This window comes from Dictyostelium discoideum (genome assembly GCF_000004695.1).
Source record: "Dictyostelium discoideum AX4 chromosome 2 chromosome, whole genome shotgun sequence".
Lineage (NCBI taxonomy): Eukaryota > Evosea > Eumycetozoa > Dictyosteliales > Dictyosteliaceae > Dictyostelium > Dictyostelium discoideum.
Window position 1 is genome coordinate 1454224 of NC_007088.5, and position 17500 is coordinate 1471723.

The following is a 17500-nucleotide window of genomic DNA, read 5'->3' on the forward strand; positions in this document are numbered from 1 at the left end:
ATCCACAAGGTAATGGTGGTCCAACTTCTTCCAATACAAAGGGTACTTCAGGTTCATCGTCAATGAAATTCCTTTCTGTTGGTTCACAATTTTCAACATCACTTGCAACTTTAATGAAAACTATTTCAACTACAACACCACATTACGTTCGTTGTATTAAACCAAATCCAGAGAAATTACCTCAAACTTTTAATAAACAAGATGTAATTCATCAATTACGTTGTGGTGGTGTTATGGAATCTGTTAGAATTTGTTGTGCAGGTTTTCCAACTCGTAGATTATTATCTGAATTTTATCAACGTTATAAAATTTTATATGTAAAAGATATTAATACTGGCAGTGGTGGTGGTAAGAAAGGTTCAAATAATAATAAAATTAAAGATCCAAAAATTTTAGTTCAAAATTTATTAACTGGTATTGAATTATCAGATGATAAATATAAGATTGGTTTAACAAAAGTATTTTTAAGAGCTGGCCAATTGGCAAGTTTAGAAGATATGAGATTGGAGCAATTGGATCGTAGTGCAACAGTTATTCAAAAGAGATGGAAAGGTTATTTATATCGTAAACGTTATAAACAACTTAGAGATGCATCATTGATAATTCAAACTAAACTTAGATCAGTACATGCAAAACAACAATTATCAGCATTACAACGTACTCATTCAGCCATTTTAATACAAAAAGTTTGGAGAGCTCATAGGGATAGAGTTCAATATCAAAAGATTAGAGATGCTTCATTACAATTGCAAACTGTAATGAGAAGACATTTATTCTCTGAGCAAGTTCATAGGGAAAGATGTGAGAATGCAGCAATCATCCTACAAACAAAGATTAGACAAATCCTATCAAAGAGAGAAGTTGATAAAAAGTTACGTGGTATCATTTTAATTCAAGCAAGATGGAGAATGAAATTGGCCAAAAGGGTTTACATACAATTAAGAGCCGAAGCAAGATCATTGCGTACCGTTCAAGAGCAAAAGAATAAACTTCAAGAGAAACTTGAGGAATTGCAATGGCGTTTAACCTCTGAAGCAAAACGTAAACAACAATTGGAGGATCAAAAAGTTAAATCTGATACAACCATTAGTGAGCTTTCAAGTAATAATGATCATCTCGAATTACAATTATCAGAGATTCAATTGAAATATCAAGAATTGGATAAATCAAATCAAAGCAGTCAATTACAATTATCTGAATGTTTATCAAAACTAGAGGAACAAACTCAACAATTAGATCATTCAAGTAAATTAAATAAAAAACTTGAGAAAGATTTATCTGATCAACATGATTCCATCGAGAAATTACAATCACAATTTAATGAAACTGAACAACAATTACAACAATTTAAACAACAATCTGAGGAATTATCAAGTAAATTATCAAAAACCACTCAACAATTGGATTTCAATAAACAAGAATTTGATAGATTATCTCAAGAGAGAGATACTGATAATACAAATAATCAATTAGAGATTCAACAATTAAAGAAAGCAAATTCAACTCTAGAAGAGGATTACTTTAGTTTATCAGGTATTAGAGATAATTTAGAGAGACAAGTATTGGAATTACGTGATGAAAATCAATTAATAAAGGAGAGATTAGATTCATTGGGTCAACAATCCTCTCAGTTCCAAAGTGGTGCAGCATTAGAGAAACAACAATTGGAACAATTGGTTCAAGAACAATCTGAACAATTAATTAAACTTTCCTCAGAGAAATTGGGTAGTGAGGAGGAGGCAAAGAAACAAATCAATCAATTAGAACTTGAACTTACTGATCATAAATCTAAATTACAAATTCAATTACAATTGACTGAACAATCCAATGAAAAGATAAAGAAACTCAAAGGTAAATTAGAGGAATATCAAGATGAAAAGAAACAATTACAACAAGAGCTCGAAAGAATTAAACAATCAAAACAATCGGTTGAAGATGAAAAGAATTCATTAATCACTCAATTAACAACGGTCAAATTTGAAAGTACTCAAGTTTCAACCAATGTATCTCATCAAAAAGAAAAGATCACCACATTGAAATCTACAATCGAAGAATTGAATAAATCGATTGGCAAATTACAAGCTGAACAAAAGAATAAAGATGACGAGATACGTAAGATTCAATTTGAATTAAATGATCAAAAACAACAATTCACTAGACAAACCAAAGAGTTTTCTGATCTTCAATCACAACAATCAATCGATAGACAAAAATCAGAGATTACAATTCATTCATTAGAGAGAACCAATGAAACTTTGAAATCCGATTTCGAACGTGTTCAACAATCATTGAAACAACAAGAGAGAGATTGTCAACAATATAAAGACACAATCAATAGATTAGAGAATGAGGTTAAACAATTGACTCAATTGAAAGAACGTTTCGAAAATGAATTCTTTGTTGCAAAGGAACAAAATTCAAATCAAACTCAAGAATCTGTTTATCTAAAAGAGGTTACCACTCAAATGCAACAAAATCAATCACGTATCGAAAGAGAATTAGAGGAAAAGAAACAACATATCACTAGAATCGACGATGAACGTGATGAACTCAAGAAACAATTGACTCAACTTCAACAACAACATGAACAATCTTCAACTCAATTGCTATTGGCTCAAAATGAATTGGAACGTCTTAGAAAGAAAGAACTAAAATATAAAGAACGTGGTCATGAAACTTCCAAACAACAAGATCAATTCAATATGGAGATTCAATCATTACGTATCACCAATAATGATCAATTGAAATCTTTACAAGATTATGAACAAGAGAAAAAGAAACTCAAAGATAAACTTTCATCCTCTAAACAAGAGGCTCAACAACAACGTGAATCAATCATTAAAATGGATGCTGAATTATCTGCAATTAAACAACATTCGCAATGGGTTGAAAATTCTTTCACCGATATGAAACAAAGAAATCAAGAACTCATTGAATCAAGTGCACTCTATAAACAACAATTGTTACAACAAACTTCAACAATCGATTCAACCATCAAAGAGAAAGAGAATGAAATTTCAAAATTACAACAACAACTTGAAACTTCAAATCAACAATTACACCAATTGAAAGAGGAATTAAATTCAATGAAACAATCCAATCAATTAGAATCCACCGAACAATCTAAACAATTGAATCAACTCATTCAAGAGAATCAACAATTGAAATCGGTCACCAATGAAATCTCTAAACAATTGGATGATGCTGTCTTTGAGAATCAAAAGATTAACAATACAATCAAAGAACAAGAGATCAAATCAAAGAGAATGTCTGTCGAATTACAACAACATATCGATGAAGGTAAACAACAAGAGATTCAACAATTACAATCTACAATAGCTCAATTGAAACAACAACAACAATCTGAAACTGATCGTCTAGAAAAAGAAATTCAACAAATGAAACGTGAAAGAGAAACTCAAATGAAATTGGTAGAGTCTACAAAATTAAATTATCACATGTTGGAGGATCGTATGGAACTCTATAGAAATGTTATGGAGATCATTGATTACAAAGAAACTGAATGGGAGAAATTGGCAAGATTGGCCGGTTGTAAAGAATTGGATACAAAATTACTCTCTGATTTCCTTTTATCTTGTAAATTAGAACATACTAGTTTAGGTAGTCAAATGTGGTTCCATCAAATAGATTATTGGTGTCCTTATGAAAGAGACTCAAGTAAAGGTATCTTTTATGGTATCATTAGATCAATAGTTGATTTCACAATTAAAAACTTTGATGATGTTGATCTTCTCTCCTATTTATTGGCTTGCTGTTCTCTTACACTTTTCCTTTATAAAAAGAATTTAGTTAAACATTTAAATGGTGCAAATTCAATTATGCCAATCATACCAACATTGGGAGATTTAGAAGAATTAAATGAAAGATTATCACATCAATCATTAACAACTAGTGGTAAATTCTCTGGTGGTGGTGGTGGTGGTGGTATTGATTTCATTGATCAATTACAACAAAGTACTGGTATAACTTTTGGTTTAATATTTAAAGCTACAACTCTTAAATTATCACCATTGGTTGATGGTGCAATTTTAAATGAAAATTATAATAAGAAATTAACATCAATCTCTGCTTCTTCATTTGGTAGTGGTAGTTTTGGTCTTGGTTCTAATGGTGTTGGTAGTGTATTATCAATTGAATTGATTACAACTTATCTCTCTTCAATCATTACAATATTCCAACATCGTATGGTACATTTTACATTATCACAAAGATTCTTTAATCAAGTATTTTGTTGGATTGGTGCTTTAATAATGAAAGGTTTCATGTTGAGACAAACTTTTTGTACAGAAACATTTGCTACCTTTGTTAAAACAAAGATTGACTTTTTAACTAGATGGGCCGATGATATTGGTAATGTTTGGGTTGGTGATGTCGCTAATGCTTTCCAACAAGTTAGAGAGGTCATCAATGTTTTAAATATTAAAGATAAAGAAAAGATCATCGATGATAAAATACGTAAACAATATTGTCCAACTTTAAATTCAAATCAATTGAAACAAGTCTTATCTTTATTCTCTCCTGGTGAGTTTGGTGGTAAACGTGTCTCTGCTAAAGTTATCGCCTCCATTTGTCCACCAAATAAATCCTCTGCTGGTCAATCCTTTGTTCAAGATGAAAACAAATTAAATACAATTCCAATTGATTCTTTACATTATTTAGAAATTCAAGATATTAAAACACTTTCTTTACCACTCTCTATAAGACAAACAATTGAAACTGAAATCATTAATTTAAAACAACAAATTGCTTGTAAAAAATAATAATAAAAAAAATAAAAAATAAAATTTTATAAAAATTTAAAATTATTAATTTGTAAAAATAAAAAGCTTTGTAATAATTATAACTATAATAAAATTTTATTTGGTTTCTTTTTTTTTTTTGATTGGATTTCTTGTAAATTTGGTAATATTTGGTAATTTGAAGTTCATATTAAGGAATTATAATTTTGAAATATAGTGTTGTTATTTTTACAATCATTACTACTTTTTTTTTTTTTTTTTTTTAAAAAAGACATCCTGTTTTTAAATAATTTAGTATTTAAAATTAAATAAATCAAATAATAAAATTATAAGAGTATTTGATTAGATGAATTGGTCGAAGGAGCTAAGATTCGGAAGCACCGATTTTTGGAATATAATATACTTTTCCAGCTAATTTTCCTTAATTAATTTAAGGAAATTGTTTGGGTCTTTAAATTTGTATGAAAGTTTAAATTTTTTTTTTTTTTTTTTTTTCATTAATATTTATTAATCACAGTTTATCCATCCATAATTAATGGTTTTATCTATTTATTTTAATTTTAGAAAGTAAAGAAGATACTCCTTTTATTCATTTGATTTTTTTTTTTTAGGATTGATGAGATCAATTTTCTATAAAAAAAAAAATCAGTTGCTTAGATTGATTGATCGAATGAGACAGGATTCGGGAGCACTGATTCAGGAATACAATATACTTTGCAAGTTAGTTTCCTTTAATAAAATCATTTAGGTCATTAAAATTTCTCTGATCTCTTTAAATCTTTTGCTTTTTATTATTTAATTCTTGAGTAGTTTATAGCATTTATTAAATTAGGTCGTTGTAATTCTAATGTTCCCTTACATTAAAGAAAAAATGACCATGTGGGTCTAGATTTTCTTTATGGTGGAGAAGTTCAATGGTGAACTTCTTGCATGATTTTTTTTTTTTAACTTAATATTAAAAATAAGGATTAACCAAGTAAGATAAAGAAAAGCACTTCCCAATTTAATCAACATTTTTTTTTTTTTTTTTTTTTTGATATAAATAAACTATTGTAGTATACGATTAGTATGTTATTTTTATTTATTTATTTTAGGTTTTTTAGTTTTTGTGAATTTAAAATGGTATGTTATTTTAGATTAGGTAATTAATAATTAATTGGTGGTGTAATTGTTGGAATTGGTTCATTTGTGTTTATGCTCCATTCTTTTTTAAATTTTTTGATTGTTTCGGACCATTGGGTTTCTTTTTGAGTTTTTGTGAGGTTGTTTTTAATTGAGTATTGGTTGAAGTTTGATAATGTTCTTGAATATTCCAATCTTATTAGCTTGTGCCATTTTGATTTTAATATATCATAATCTAGTGTTGTGTTGTTTATTTGATTGTTCCGATTATCAAATGATTGAGTTATATTGATGTCAAATAATGATTTGCATAACCATATCCATATTTGGTGAATAACTAATGAGATTATGTTCCAATATGCATGTGTTCTGACTAGATCAAGATTTGTGTTTATATAATTCCAGTTGAACCTGTATTTTTTATATTGTGCGTTTTCTGCAAAATGAAAATTAATATTGATAGTTGGATCTGGTTTAAATGCTTTGTTGTTTGTTTGTGGTTTATAAATGAGTGTGTATAATTTTGTTGTTTGGTTTTTTGTTAGTGACCAGTTTTTGTTTCTATTGCAATTTTTATATAAAAAATATTTTAATTTGTCGTGGTTTATGAAGTTGATTGTGTGCTGACAATTGAAAAACAAATGACCATAGGGATCATTATTCATTTCATTGTTGCAAATGGGGCAAACTTTGTTGTGTAGATGATTAATTGGAAGACATCTAGCATGGAATCTTTGCATTGTATCACGGCCTTTTGGATCTTTTAATTTTTGAATTTTGACAAATAGTTGGTCGTATGTGTATTTCCATAATAGTTGTATTGATTGTTGGTGCGAAGTAAGAAGTAGATCTGAATATTTCTTGCCAACATAGTCTTTTGATTTGCATTGGTGATTGTTGAGTATTGTCGAGTAGAATTCTTTGAGTGTTGGTGGTAGTGAAATATTATTTGTGGTTAATGTTAGAGAGGTTTGGTTTTTTATTAATATTGGTTGTAGGATTTGAACTTTATCTTTTAGATGTCCAATTTGAGTTGCATAGTTTTCCCATTTTTTTGATTTTTATAAGGTATGGAGAAGAGATTGATTTGTTGATGATTTGATCCATCCAACTTATCATGTATATTGAATTGTTTGCAGATTTATGCATTTGTAAAAATCTGTTGTATATCCAAATCTTTTGAGCAACTTGTCGTAATTGTATATTCCACATACCCCAACCACCTTCTTTTAATGGTTTTAATGATCTATCATAACACATCAAAGGTATTTTTGCACGGAATGGATGGTTGATGTGTTGTTTTTAATGGAATTGGTATTAGAGTTGGTGATTCAGAATTTGCGGGAGAATTCATAAACCATGAGATTAATTTATTAATTTGAATTTCTTCATCTTTTGTAAATTCTTCAAGGTATGATAAATATGTTATTGGTGATAGTGAGTAGGTGTTTATGATGGTTGTTTTTGTTTTTAATGTTGTGCCACTAGTTTTCCATAGTACTAATGATTTAATCAGTGTTTTCATTGTTTCTGGTAATTTCCTATGTAAACCCCCTATGATTAAAGAAATAGCCAAGGACTCTTTCTGATTGATCTTTTTTGGTTATTGGGATTCTTTTTGATTGTGGAATGTTGTTTATTATGTGTTTATCAGTGATTTTGTGGGGGTTGATTTCTATTATTGCACTTTTGTCAAAATTTAATGATGATGATGTTGAAGCGCAGAAATTATCGAAATGTTTGATTGATTGTTGTTGTTGTTCGTAGTTGATGTTGTATGTTGTAGAGTCGTCTGCAAATTGGGTAAATTTGATTTTAATTTGTGGATTGGGTGAAATTGGTAATCCAATTATTGAATTGTCTGCATTTATTGTTCTTGCTAATATTTCAATTACAATTACAAATAAAGTGGCTGAGATTGGGTCACCTTGTTTTACACCTCTTTTAATATCGAATTTTCTGGTCGTTTTACCATTAATTGAAATTTTTGCTTGTGAGTCAGATAATAGCTTGTGGATTAAATTTATTAATTTTATTGGTATACCAATATGAATTAATGTTCTTTTAATGCTATCGTGAGAGATAGAATCAAATGCTTTAAAGAAGTCAAATAGTGTGATGATACCAGGGAGGTTTTTAGATTTGAGGTAGTTGATTAATTCATTGATGTTGATGATGTTGTCTATGATGAATCTGTGGGGTACGAAACCAGTTTGGTTGTTATTGATGATGAAAGGAAGTATTCTCAGAAGACGTGCATTGATTACTTTGAGAGGGATCTTGTAATCAGTGTTTAGAAGTGTAATGGGACGACGATTTGATATGAGTAAGGGGTTGCCTTTCTGGTATATTGTGTGTATAAGACCTTCGGTGAATTCTGTTGTGATGTGGTGTGGATTTTCTAGTATATCGTTGAATAATGTAGTGAGAATTGGTTTAACTTGGTTTAAATGATTAATGTAAAATGCATTTGTAACTCCATCTGGACCGGGTGATTTGTTGGGGTTACTGGTTTTAATTGCAGCTTCAACTTCATCTTTTATAAAAGGTGAGTCTAAACCATTCCAATATTCATTTTTTATGATGGGCCATGTGTTTAGCATGAGCTAGTGAGTAATTGGACAACATATTTGTAAGCTATATAGATTTGTGTAGAATTCAACAAAAGCATTTTCAATTTGGTCGGGGTCGGATGTAATGATGTTTCCATATTGGATTGATTCAATTTTTGCATCTTTTGATCTTTTGTTTAGTATTGCTGATAGATACTTGCTAGGTATTTCTCCATTTATATGTTTTTTTAATATGTTTGTGTGGTTTTGATGTAATTTGTTTTTGTTACATATAATATTGTATTCAGTGATGCATTGTTCTTCAAGATGTTTGAATTTTGCTGCTTTTTCTAATAGTATTTGTTTTGCACGTTGAGTTTGTTTGTCTTTGTTATATTGATAGTTTTTTAGAGTTTTAATAATTTTTGATTTTACTTTTGACCAATTTGTAAATTGATTGTTGATGTGTTATTGTGATTAGTTATTAAATGATTGATAATATTGATTGCTTCATGGTCATTTGCAGTACCAGGTGATAATATCCATCTTTTCTTATGTTTATTTATTTGAAAAGGTGAAGAAATTGTTGTTGATATTGGATTATGATCTGATAATGAAGATGGAATTTGGTGGACTTGTGTATATATATTTTCAGGGTCTATTCTATTGTATTGAGTATATATTCTATCTAATCTGTTACCATGTGTATGAGTTGGAGTGGTTTTTAAATTCACCTTGATCAATTAGATGGTGTTGGTATGTGTAGGATTGGATAATATCATCTAATAGTGAATTGTCGTTGTGGATACAGTTGAAATCTCCTGCGATAATAGATACATGTTGGGATTGGTTTGGTATTGGGTTTGTTGAGTGGTTGTGGAGAAGTGTTTGTAGTGAAGTTGCATATGAATTCTTTTTGATGGTATTATTTGATGCTGGTGCGTAAATTCCAAGAATACCAATTGGTAATTGATTTGGAAATATAACGTCTGCTAAAATAGCTCTACCATCAATTGTTGATATGTGTTTGAGTTTGAGTGTGTTTGGGTTATGGTTAATGATGATTACACCATTTCCTCGTTTGGTGACAGAGATGATGTGATCGGGAAAATCATGTTTAAGTTGTAATGGTGATGAATTGAGTTCAGTGAGTATTGAAATTGTTGGACGCGGTGTAAGTTTTGATATAAGTAGTTGTAGTGTGTCAACAGGTTTTTGGTAGGAATTGTGGTGATTGTTGGGGTTTTCAGTGAATCCTCTACAATTCCATGTTATAAAGTTGATTTTTGAGCTCATACCTTACTAGGTTTGGAAGCACCAGTATTGACTGGTTGTGTAGTCAGGGCATTGCTGCTTCTTCTTGGATTTATTGGATTTGGAGTTGGTGCACTTGGTTTGTTTGGTTGAGATTGTAGAGGTTTTTGTGGTACAATTGTTGGATCGGTTGGATTGCTCATTGATAATGAGTTTTTCCCGTTATTATTATTTGAAGAATCACTTTTGTGTGAAATTTCATTATTGTTTTGGGATTGATTGTTAATATCAAGTGATTCATTTAGTATAGCTTTTGAACCACTATTTTGAAGTGAGTTATTATTGCGATTGGAATTTGCAATTTCGTTGATTGGTGGGGTGTTAATGTTGTTTTTTGGTGGTTGATTGTTTTTGTTCATGTTTGGGTTTGTGATGGCATTTTTTATAGTTGTTGCCATATCTGCATTTTTTGCATGTTGAATTTTGTGTTTAGTGACACTACGTGTTGCAGCTTTGATATATCTTGTGATACCAGATGGTTGTTCGATCTTTTGATCAACAATGTTGTGTGTGTGATCAATTAGATGATATGTTATAATGTAACTTTTAAACGCAACAGCATATGAGTATGTGACAGTAAATGATTCAATTGATGTACAACTGGTGAATTTAGTGAGGTTGTTTGTAATTGCCTCGTTTGCATGTTTGGGTGAGTACGTTTTAATGAATGTTTTAATGATTGCATAATCATTTGATGATATATCGAATCTATAGTTGAGTTTGTCGATATTTAGTGCAAGTTGGTTTTGAAGGTTGATTATTGAAGTTAATTTATCAACGTTGCAATTTACGAAGGCAGTTGCACCAATTATTTTAAATGCTGATGGCGACAGTATATCTTCGAAGAGTTTGTGAATGTTTTTGTGAATTTGTTGGATTCTTGTGTCATCTTTAGAGGTTAATTCTTCACGGATGTGTGGTTGATTAAAGTAACACTTAATGTTGATGGTGTTATTGTTTTTTTCTAAGAAAGAGAGTGGTCTTGTGATTGATGGAGGTGCAATGATATCTAATTGATTATCAAGTCCTTTGTTTAGTGAGAGTTGGTTTGTTGGGGTTTGTTTTTTAGGTGTGTCGATTTTTGCACTTTTGTTTTTTGTTGTTGAGGTTGTGGAGGTATTATTTGTAGGTTGTGTTGTTATCTGTATGATTTAACTGTAATTCAGTTGAGTGATCATCAGCCATTGTTGAAAAGTATATAGGACGATAGCCCTTGCTTTATTGAGCAAAAAAAGGGTAAAATTAAGAGGAATGAATGTGGCGGTGAAGATATAACAGTGATTTATTTATTATATGTATAAATTCTCGTTTATTTCTTTGTTTTTTCGGTATCAACATATAGAATCGAACCGGCGATCATACCAACAATTAAAAAAATTTGCCTCAGGCCGGGATCGAACCAGCGACCTTAAGATCTTCAGTCTCACGCTCGTACCAACTGAGCTACTAAGGCTTTTATGAAATTTCTGTTTTTTATAGCAGTATAAATATTATAAAACGGAAAAAAAACAAATCTCTTTTTTTGATTATTTCATTTTTCATATAAAAAAGACTTAAAAAACAAATAAATAAATAAATAAACTATCTTAAAAAGCCATCTTTTTACTTTATTGTAATTTATTATTTGTTTCGTTTTGAGAATTTTGCGTAGCAAAATTTTCAAAAAAAAGCAAAAAATAATCAGATCGAAAAAAAACAAACAACAACAACAATCTCTTTTTTTGATTATTTCATTTTTCATATAAAAAAGACTTAAAAAACAAATAAATAAATAAATAAACTATCTTGGACAAAAAAGATGTTTTAATCAAAAGTAATAATACAATTCAAAATTCGAAACAAAAAAAAAAAAAAAAAAAAAAAAAAAAAAAAAAAAAAGGTAAACCAACCCCTCTTTTAGAGACCCTGTAAAAAAAAAAAAATAAAATAAAATAAAATGAGATCTAGCATCTCAAGGAGAAGCAAATAATAATTGCGTTATCCAATTCAAAAAAAAAAAAAAAATATTATAAAACTCTTAGACCATGTAAAAAAAACTAAAAATAAAATGAGATCTAACATCTCAAGGAGAAGCAACTAATAATTGCGTTATCCAATTCAAAAAAAAAAAAAAATATTATAAAATATTTTCAAAGAGAAGCAACTAATAAATGCGTTATCCAATTCAAAAAAAAAATATTGACAATCAAAAATGTCGAATTTTCCCTTTTGATGGTTTTCTGTAGATAATAACCCAAAAATGGTCATTACTTTTATTGAAGCTATAGTCGTTCGTTACAATAATAAAAATTAGTATTATTTTAATTATTCACTTTTAGCAGATTATGTCAACTCATTTAATAAAATATAAAATGTAAATTAAAATATTATTATCAGTTTTTTTTTTTGGATTTTACTATTTAATAATAAATAAATCTTATTTGTTTTTTCAATTCTATGTATATTCAATCAATTTAATTTAATTATAAAATATAAAGAGAATTGAAAAATTAAATAATTTAAGATTAAATAGATCACTTTTGTTAAATTTACTTTTGTTCCATTTGCTTTACTTTTATTTTCTTTTTTTTACATAGACTACTTTTGTAACACAGTTATAAATTATGTATCGAAAGAATTCTTTGTAATGAAAGTAAATGTATCTAAATTAAATGTAACAAAGTATATGTAACGAAAGTGTTCTATTGTAATCCAATCGAAAGTAATAATTATTCTTTCTTTACTTCTTTTATTGATAGTGTAGAGTTATAGATATTAAAAAAAAAAAAAAAACAAAGTTGCATTAGAATACACAAAATGCATTAATGAAATATTCCAAGAAAAAAAAAAAAATATTCCTGAAATAAAAAAACGGCAAGTTTGAAAAAGGATAAGGAAATTTTCTTTTTTTTTTTGTTCTAAAGTACACTTTTTTATTTTTTTTTTTATTTTTTTTTTTAATTATCAGATTGATAAATTATAAATTTTGTAAATTTGATTTGAACTATAATGAATAAATTATTGTGAAGAAAAAAAAAAAGGGAAATAAAAATGGAAAAAAAAAAAAGTATAAAAAAAAAAATTTTGAAAAAAACTCTTTTTCTTTTAAAGTAAACCAAGTTGTTTGATATATTGGAATTGCTCAGGAATTTCTTGAAGAGCGGCAACTGCAAAATCAACTTCTCTATTTTCAGCTTTTGCCATTGTTGTGTGGAATGGTACAAATTGGAAATTATCAAATTGTCTTTCTGGTAAATCATCATCAAATTTCTCCCTATTTAATAATAAATAAATAAATAAATAAATAAGAGTTAGTGAAAAACAAAGATATACAATTAATAGTTTTCTTTTTTTAAAAAAAAAAACTTACATTGTATCCCAAGGACCATCACCAACACCAATACAAATGATTGAAATTGGATATTTTGAAGCTTCTTCAATAGCTTTAATGGTTTCATTTACAACGGATACTTCACCATCAGCAATGATTACTAAAATATGATATGCCTTTGCTGCAGCGGTAATATTTATTGTTTCTCTAATGATTGGCGCAAATGAAGTTGGACCTGATAGAGAAACCAATGGAGTGATTTCATTATATTTTTGTAAAACTTCATTGAAACCAAAACAAGGTCTTTCGGTTGTAAAAGAGAATACACTCTTATCGGTAGTTCTTGAATCACCAAAACCATAGGTTGGTAATAAATTATCATCATCAAATACTGATAATGTTTTGCCAATAATTTCAATTGCTTCTTGGTATGGATTTAACATACCTGGTTGAATATCATGTAAACATTTACCTCCAAATGTTTTTTTACCATTCCATGTATTACTTTTTGTCTAAATTTTTTCAAAATAAATAAAATAAAATCAATTGAATAATTAATAATCTATTATTATTATTATTATCTATTATTATTATTATTATTATTTTTATTGCACCCTACTTACATAATCAATTCCAATGATTAAATTTGATGATTCTAAACCAGCAGTACGTAAAGCATCTTGTACTTCTTGTAAGGATTGGAATTTATCTTTAATTGGTTGGAATTTAACTTTATTTTCTAATGGTTTCTTACCGTTGTAGCCACCTCCGCCACCACTTCCACCACCACCACCATGTCCCATTGTTCCTTGATGTTTTGATCCTCCGCAACCCATTTATTTATTTATATGTGTAAGTGTTTTAAAAGAGAATAAAAAAATAATATTTATTATTTATTTATTTATTTATTTATTTATTTATTTATTTATATGATACTGTGAGAAATAATAATTTTTGAAATAAAGAAATTATTATTGTTATTATTTTATTAGAAATAAAAAATTTTGTTTTTTTTTTTTTTTTGTGTTTTTGTAATTATTAAGTATTCGTTGTTAATATTAATTTGAATTGAATTGAAAAAAAAAAAAAATTTAAAAATAAACAAACCCTTTTAAATTTTAATTTAGCTACCACAACGGAAAAAAAAAAAAAAAAAAAAAAAATTAAAATAAAATAAATTCAAAAAATTAAAAAATAAAAAAAAAAAAAAAAAAAAAAATAAATAAAATTTCAAAGAATAGACGAAGTGTTTTTTTGAGTGTTAAACTGGTTATTAATTATCATGATTGTTTTTGTTAAAATAATTAGAATAATATTTAAGTATGAGCGACATAGTGGAATTCATATGGTAGTTCTGATGGGGAAACAAGAGAAAAAAAACAGAATGATTATTAAAAAAAAATAAAAAAAATAAAAAAAAATAAAAAAAATAAAATATCTTTTTTATAATTTTATACTCAACAAAAAAATTATTAATAAAATAAAATAACAAAAAAAAAAAAAAAAAAAAAATATAATAACTGCAATTAATTTCTTTATACTTGATTAAATTTGTAGAGTGTTTATATTTTTATTTTTATTTTTAATTTTTTTTTTTTTAAAATACATATTTAAAAATAATAATAATAATAATAATTCACACCCCCAAAATATATATTTTTTTTTTTATTTTTTTTTTTTTTTTTTTTTTTTTTGGATAGGGATAAATCTTATTTTTATTTTTTTATTATTATTATTATTAATATGAAGATATGAATAAAATTTATTTTTGTACAAGTATTTTCAAAATATTATTAAGTTTAATAGTTTTGGGAATTTTTATTACCCTAATTAATATAGATAGCAATAATGAAATTTTAATTATAACAACAAAAACATATACACATTCAATTGATATAAATGGTAGTGAAATTGGAAATAGAGATTATAAAGAAATAAAATACCATATATCATTAAAACATACAGATATTATAATTAAAGAAAATAATAATGATAATTATAATAATAATAAAAATATTGAAATAATAAAAATAAATAGATATTTATATAAAAATGAAATTAATAAAGAAAATTATTTAGAAATTAGTAATCATTTTTCAAAGATTGAAAATTTATTATACTCTTTTTTAATATTTATATTTACAGAATTTATAATAATTTTAATATTATTTTTAATACCAATAAAATCAAAAATGAAAAATCAACCAAAAATTATATATAAAATAAAAATAATAATTTATACATTTTTAATTATACTTTTCTTACCTTTATTTATTATAATGATGGATTTAGTATCAAAAGATCTTAAACAAATTTTATTATCAATACCAATTTTAAAACCAATTTGTTTAGATTCAAAAAGCAATGAAATTGGATTTTGTAAAGAATATTATTTAGGAATTTATAAAATTGAAAATGAAACTTTAAAAGAATATGATTCAATTAATAAAAATTTAAAAACTGGTTTTGTATGTTATTTATTATTTTTTTTTTTCTAAACAAAATTAAAAAAAAAAAAAAAAAAAAAAAAAAAAAAAGTTGAAAATATATATAATCATGTCAATTTATTTATTAATTTTTTAAAATTTATAGGAGTCCTATGAATGGGAAAATGGGCCATTATATGAAAAGTTAATATCCATTTTAATTCAAGTTATAATATTATATATAGCAATAGTATCTTTAATAGTTTTCGAATATGGAAATAAAAGAATTAAAAAATCCAATAACCCATACACTTTTAGAAATTAAATAAATAATAATTGATATTATTTTTTTTATTATAATAGTAATTTGTTTTCGGAGTCAAAAAAAAAAAAAGAATTTATAAATAAAAACCTCTAAAATCTTTATTTAAGAGAATAAGTAAATAAAAGGTGAAAATACAAAAAAAAAAAAAAAACAAAACACCCCTCTCACCCCCTCCCACACCCCACAATTTTCGAAACTAATAAAACACGTTTATTTTTTTATTACCACCAGATGTATTTATTTTATATTTTTTTATATTATTTTTTTCATTATAATAAATGGTTATTGTTAATTATTATTATTATTATTTTTATTTCATATTTTTTAAGTTTAAAAAAAGAATTTTTTTTTTTTTAAAAAAAAAAATACTTTAGTTTTAAATTTTAAAACTTAAAAATTTTTTGTTATACATAATAGTATGGGAATTTAAAATCCTGAACTAATTTTTTTTTTTTTAATAGATAAAAGAAGGAAAAAAAAAAAAGTGATATCATAAACAATTTTTTTTCAAAAGTCTTTTTTTATTCAATTATGTTAAAATACCAAAATTTAAAAATAAATTTTTAATTTGTATAAAAATAAAAAATAAAAAAATGGAAAATAAAAAAGGAATAATTTCCAAGATTAATTGTTGCCTACTTTTATTAATCTATGTTGGGAGCATTTATTAATATTCAACCAAATAGATTAATTGAAATTCATACAAAGACCTATAAATTTATAAATAATACAAATAATACAAATAATAATAATAATAATAAAACAACTCATTATAAATTTGAGTTTTCATTTCAACATTTGGATATAATCGATAAAACTAACCCAAATTTAGAAAATAATACATATAATATTGATAGAATAATATATAAACCTGAAACTGCCTTATATAATTTTTTTAACTATTTCAAATTTTATTATAAAATCTTTATTTCCTTTACAATCACACTTTTTGTTTCAATAATTTTTTCATTCTTTTTACCAAATTCCTCAACTTTAAATTTTAATTCAAATAATAATAATAATAATAATATTCAAAAACAACAAAATTCAAGAGAATTAAATGAATTTTCAATTAATTATAATGATAATAAATTAAATTATAAATTAATAATTTATTTTATAATTATTTTAAATTTTATACCAATTTTAGTATCAATGATATTAATGATTTGTTTAGATTTTAAAAAAGCATTAATTTCAGATGTTAATTATTATGAAATTTTAAAAATCCTTTGTATTGATGATAATGGTTCAAGATTTGGGTATTGTTCAAATTCTAATTTCATAACACAAGATATAATTAAAAGATCAATTTCAAATGAAATTTTAAAACAACATACAATTAATATTGATTCAATTACATATCAACATGATTCATTCTGGTGGAGAGATTCTTCAACATTTATTAGAATTACAATTTCATTTATCTTAGTTATTATATTATTATCTGGTTTAATAATTACAATTTATACAAATTTAATTGACGATTTAAAAAATCAATATAAAATCAATGAATTATTAAAATTAAAAAATAATCAAAATAAAAGTGATGATAGTAATAATAATAATAATCAAGCAAATTCAATTGAAATGAAAGATTTTAATAAAACTATTGAAATTTCAAAAAAACAATCGACTCCAAATTCACCTTCAACTCCATTTGGTAAACAATCAATTTATCCATCACTTTC

General features: G+C 25.9%; 7 protein-coding genes and 1 non-coding gene across 8 annotated transcripts in view; 3 read left to right on the plus strand and 5 right to left on the minus strand.

Annotated features, from left to right (window-relative positions):
- Positions 1–4781, plus strand: part of myoJ (hypothetical protein) — a gene marked incomplete at both ends in the record, with an annotated part of 6946 nt that extends 2165 nt beyond the window's left edge. The window contains one exon of the mRNA XM_640103.1: positions 1–4781. This exon is cut by the window's left edge and continues 1036 nt beyond it. Coding sequence (XP_645195.1) covers positions 1–4781 — 4781 coding nt within the window.
- A 1124-nt stretch (positions 4782–5905) lies between these two features.
- On the minus strand, positions 5906–6547 carry DDB_G0272268 (hypothetical protein; the record flags this gene model as incomplete). Its single annotated transcript, XM_640104.1, has 1 exon — positions 5906–6547. The coding sequence occupies one exon, from the start codon at positions 6545–6547 to the stop codon at positions 5906–5908; it is 642 nt and encodes a 213-aa protein (XP_645196.1).
- Positions 6548–7131: 584 nt separating this feature from the next.
- DDB_G0272270 (hypothetical protein) lies at positions 7132–7407 on the minus strand (the record flags this gene model as incomplete). Its single annotated transcript, XM_640105.1, has 1 exon — positions 7132–7407. One exon carries the CDS (start codon positions 7405–7407, stop codon positions 7132–7134), a length of 276 nt encoding a protein of 91 aa, XP_645197.1.
- Positions 7408–7423: 16 nt separating this feature from the next.
- Positions 7424–12291, minus strand: DDB_G0272400 (hypothetical protein; the record flags this gene model as incomplete). The annotated part of the gene is made up of 4 exons (XM_640106.1): positions 7424–8418; positions 8877–9168; positions 9733–10834; positions 12281–12291. 4 exons carry the CDS (start codon positions 12289–12291, stop codon positions 7424–7426), a joined length of 2400 nt encoding a protein of 799 aa, XP_645198.1.
- Positions 11128–11201, minus strand: tRNA-Phe-GAA-9. The gene has a single exon. It is a non-coding gene; the product is annotated as a tRNA-Phe (tRNA).
- Positions 12292–12832: 541 nt separating the features above from the next.
- On the minus strand, positions 12833–13894 carry DDB_G0272196 (hypothetical protein; the record flags this gene model as incomplete). The annotated part of the gene is made up of 3 exons (XM_640107.1): positions 12833–13001; positions 13098–13570; positions 13682–13894. 3 exons carry the CDS (start codon positions 13892–13894, stop codon positions 12833–12835), a joined length of 855 nt encoding a protein of 284 aa, XP_645199.1.
- Positions 13895–15340: 1446 nt separating this feature from the next.
- DDB_G0272402 (hypothetical protein) lies at positions 15341–15809 on the plus strand (the record flags this gene model as incomplete). Its single annotated transcript, XM_640108.1, has 2 exons — positions 15341–15526; positions 15651–15809. The coding sequence occupies 2 exons, from the start codon at positions 15341–15343 to the stop codon at positions 15807–15809; spliced, it is 345 nt and encodes a 114-aa protein (XP_645200.1).
- A 651-nt stretch (positions 15810–16460) lies between these two features.
- DDB_G0272272 (hypothetical protein) overlaps positions 16461–17500 on the plus strand; it is a gene marked incomplete at both ends in the record, with an annotated part of 1215 nt that continues 175 nt past the window's right edge. The window contains one exon of the mRNA XM_640109.1: positions 16461–17500. This exon is cut by the window's right edge and continues 175 nt beyond it. Within this exon, the coding sequence (XP_645201.1) occupies positions 16461–17500 (1040 nt within the window).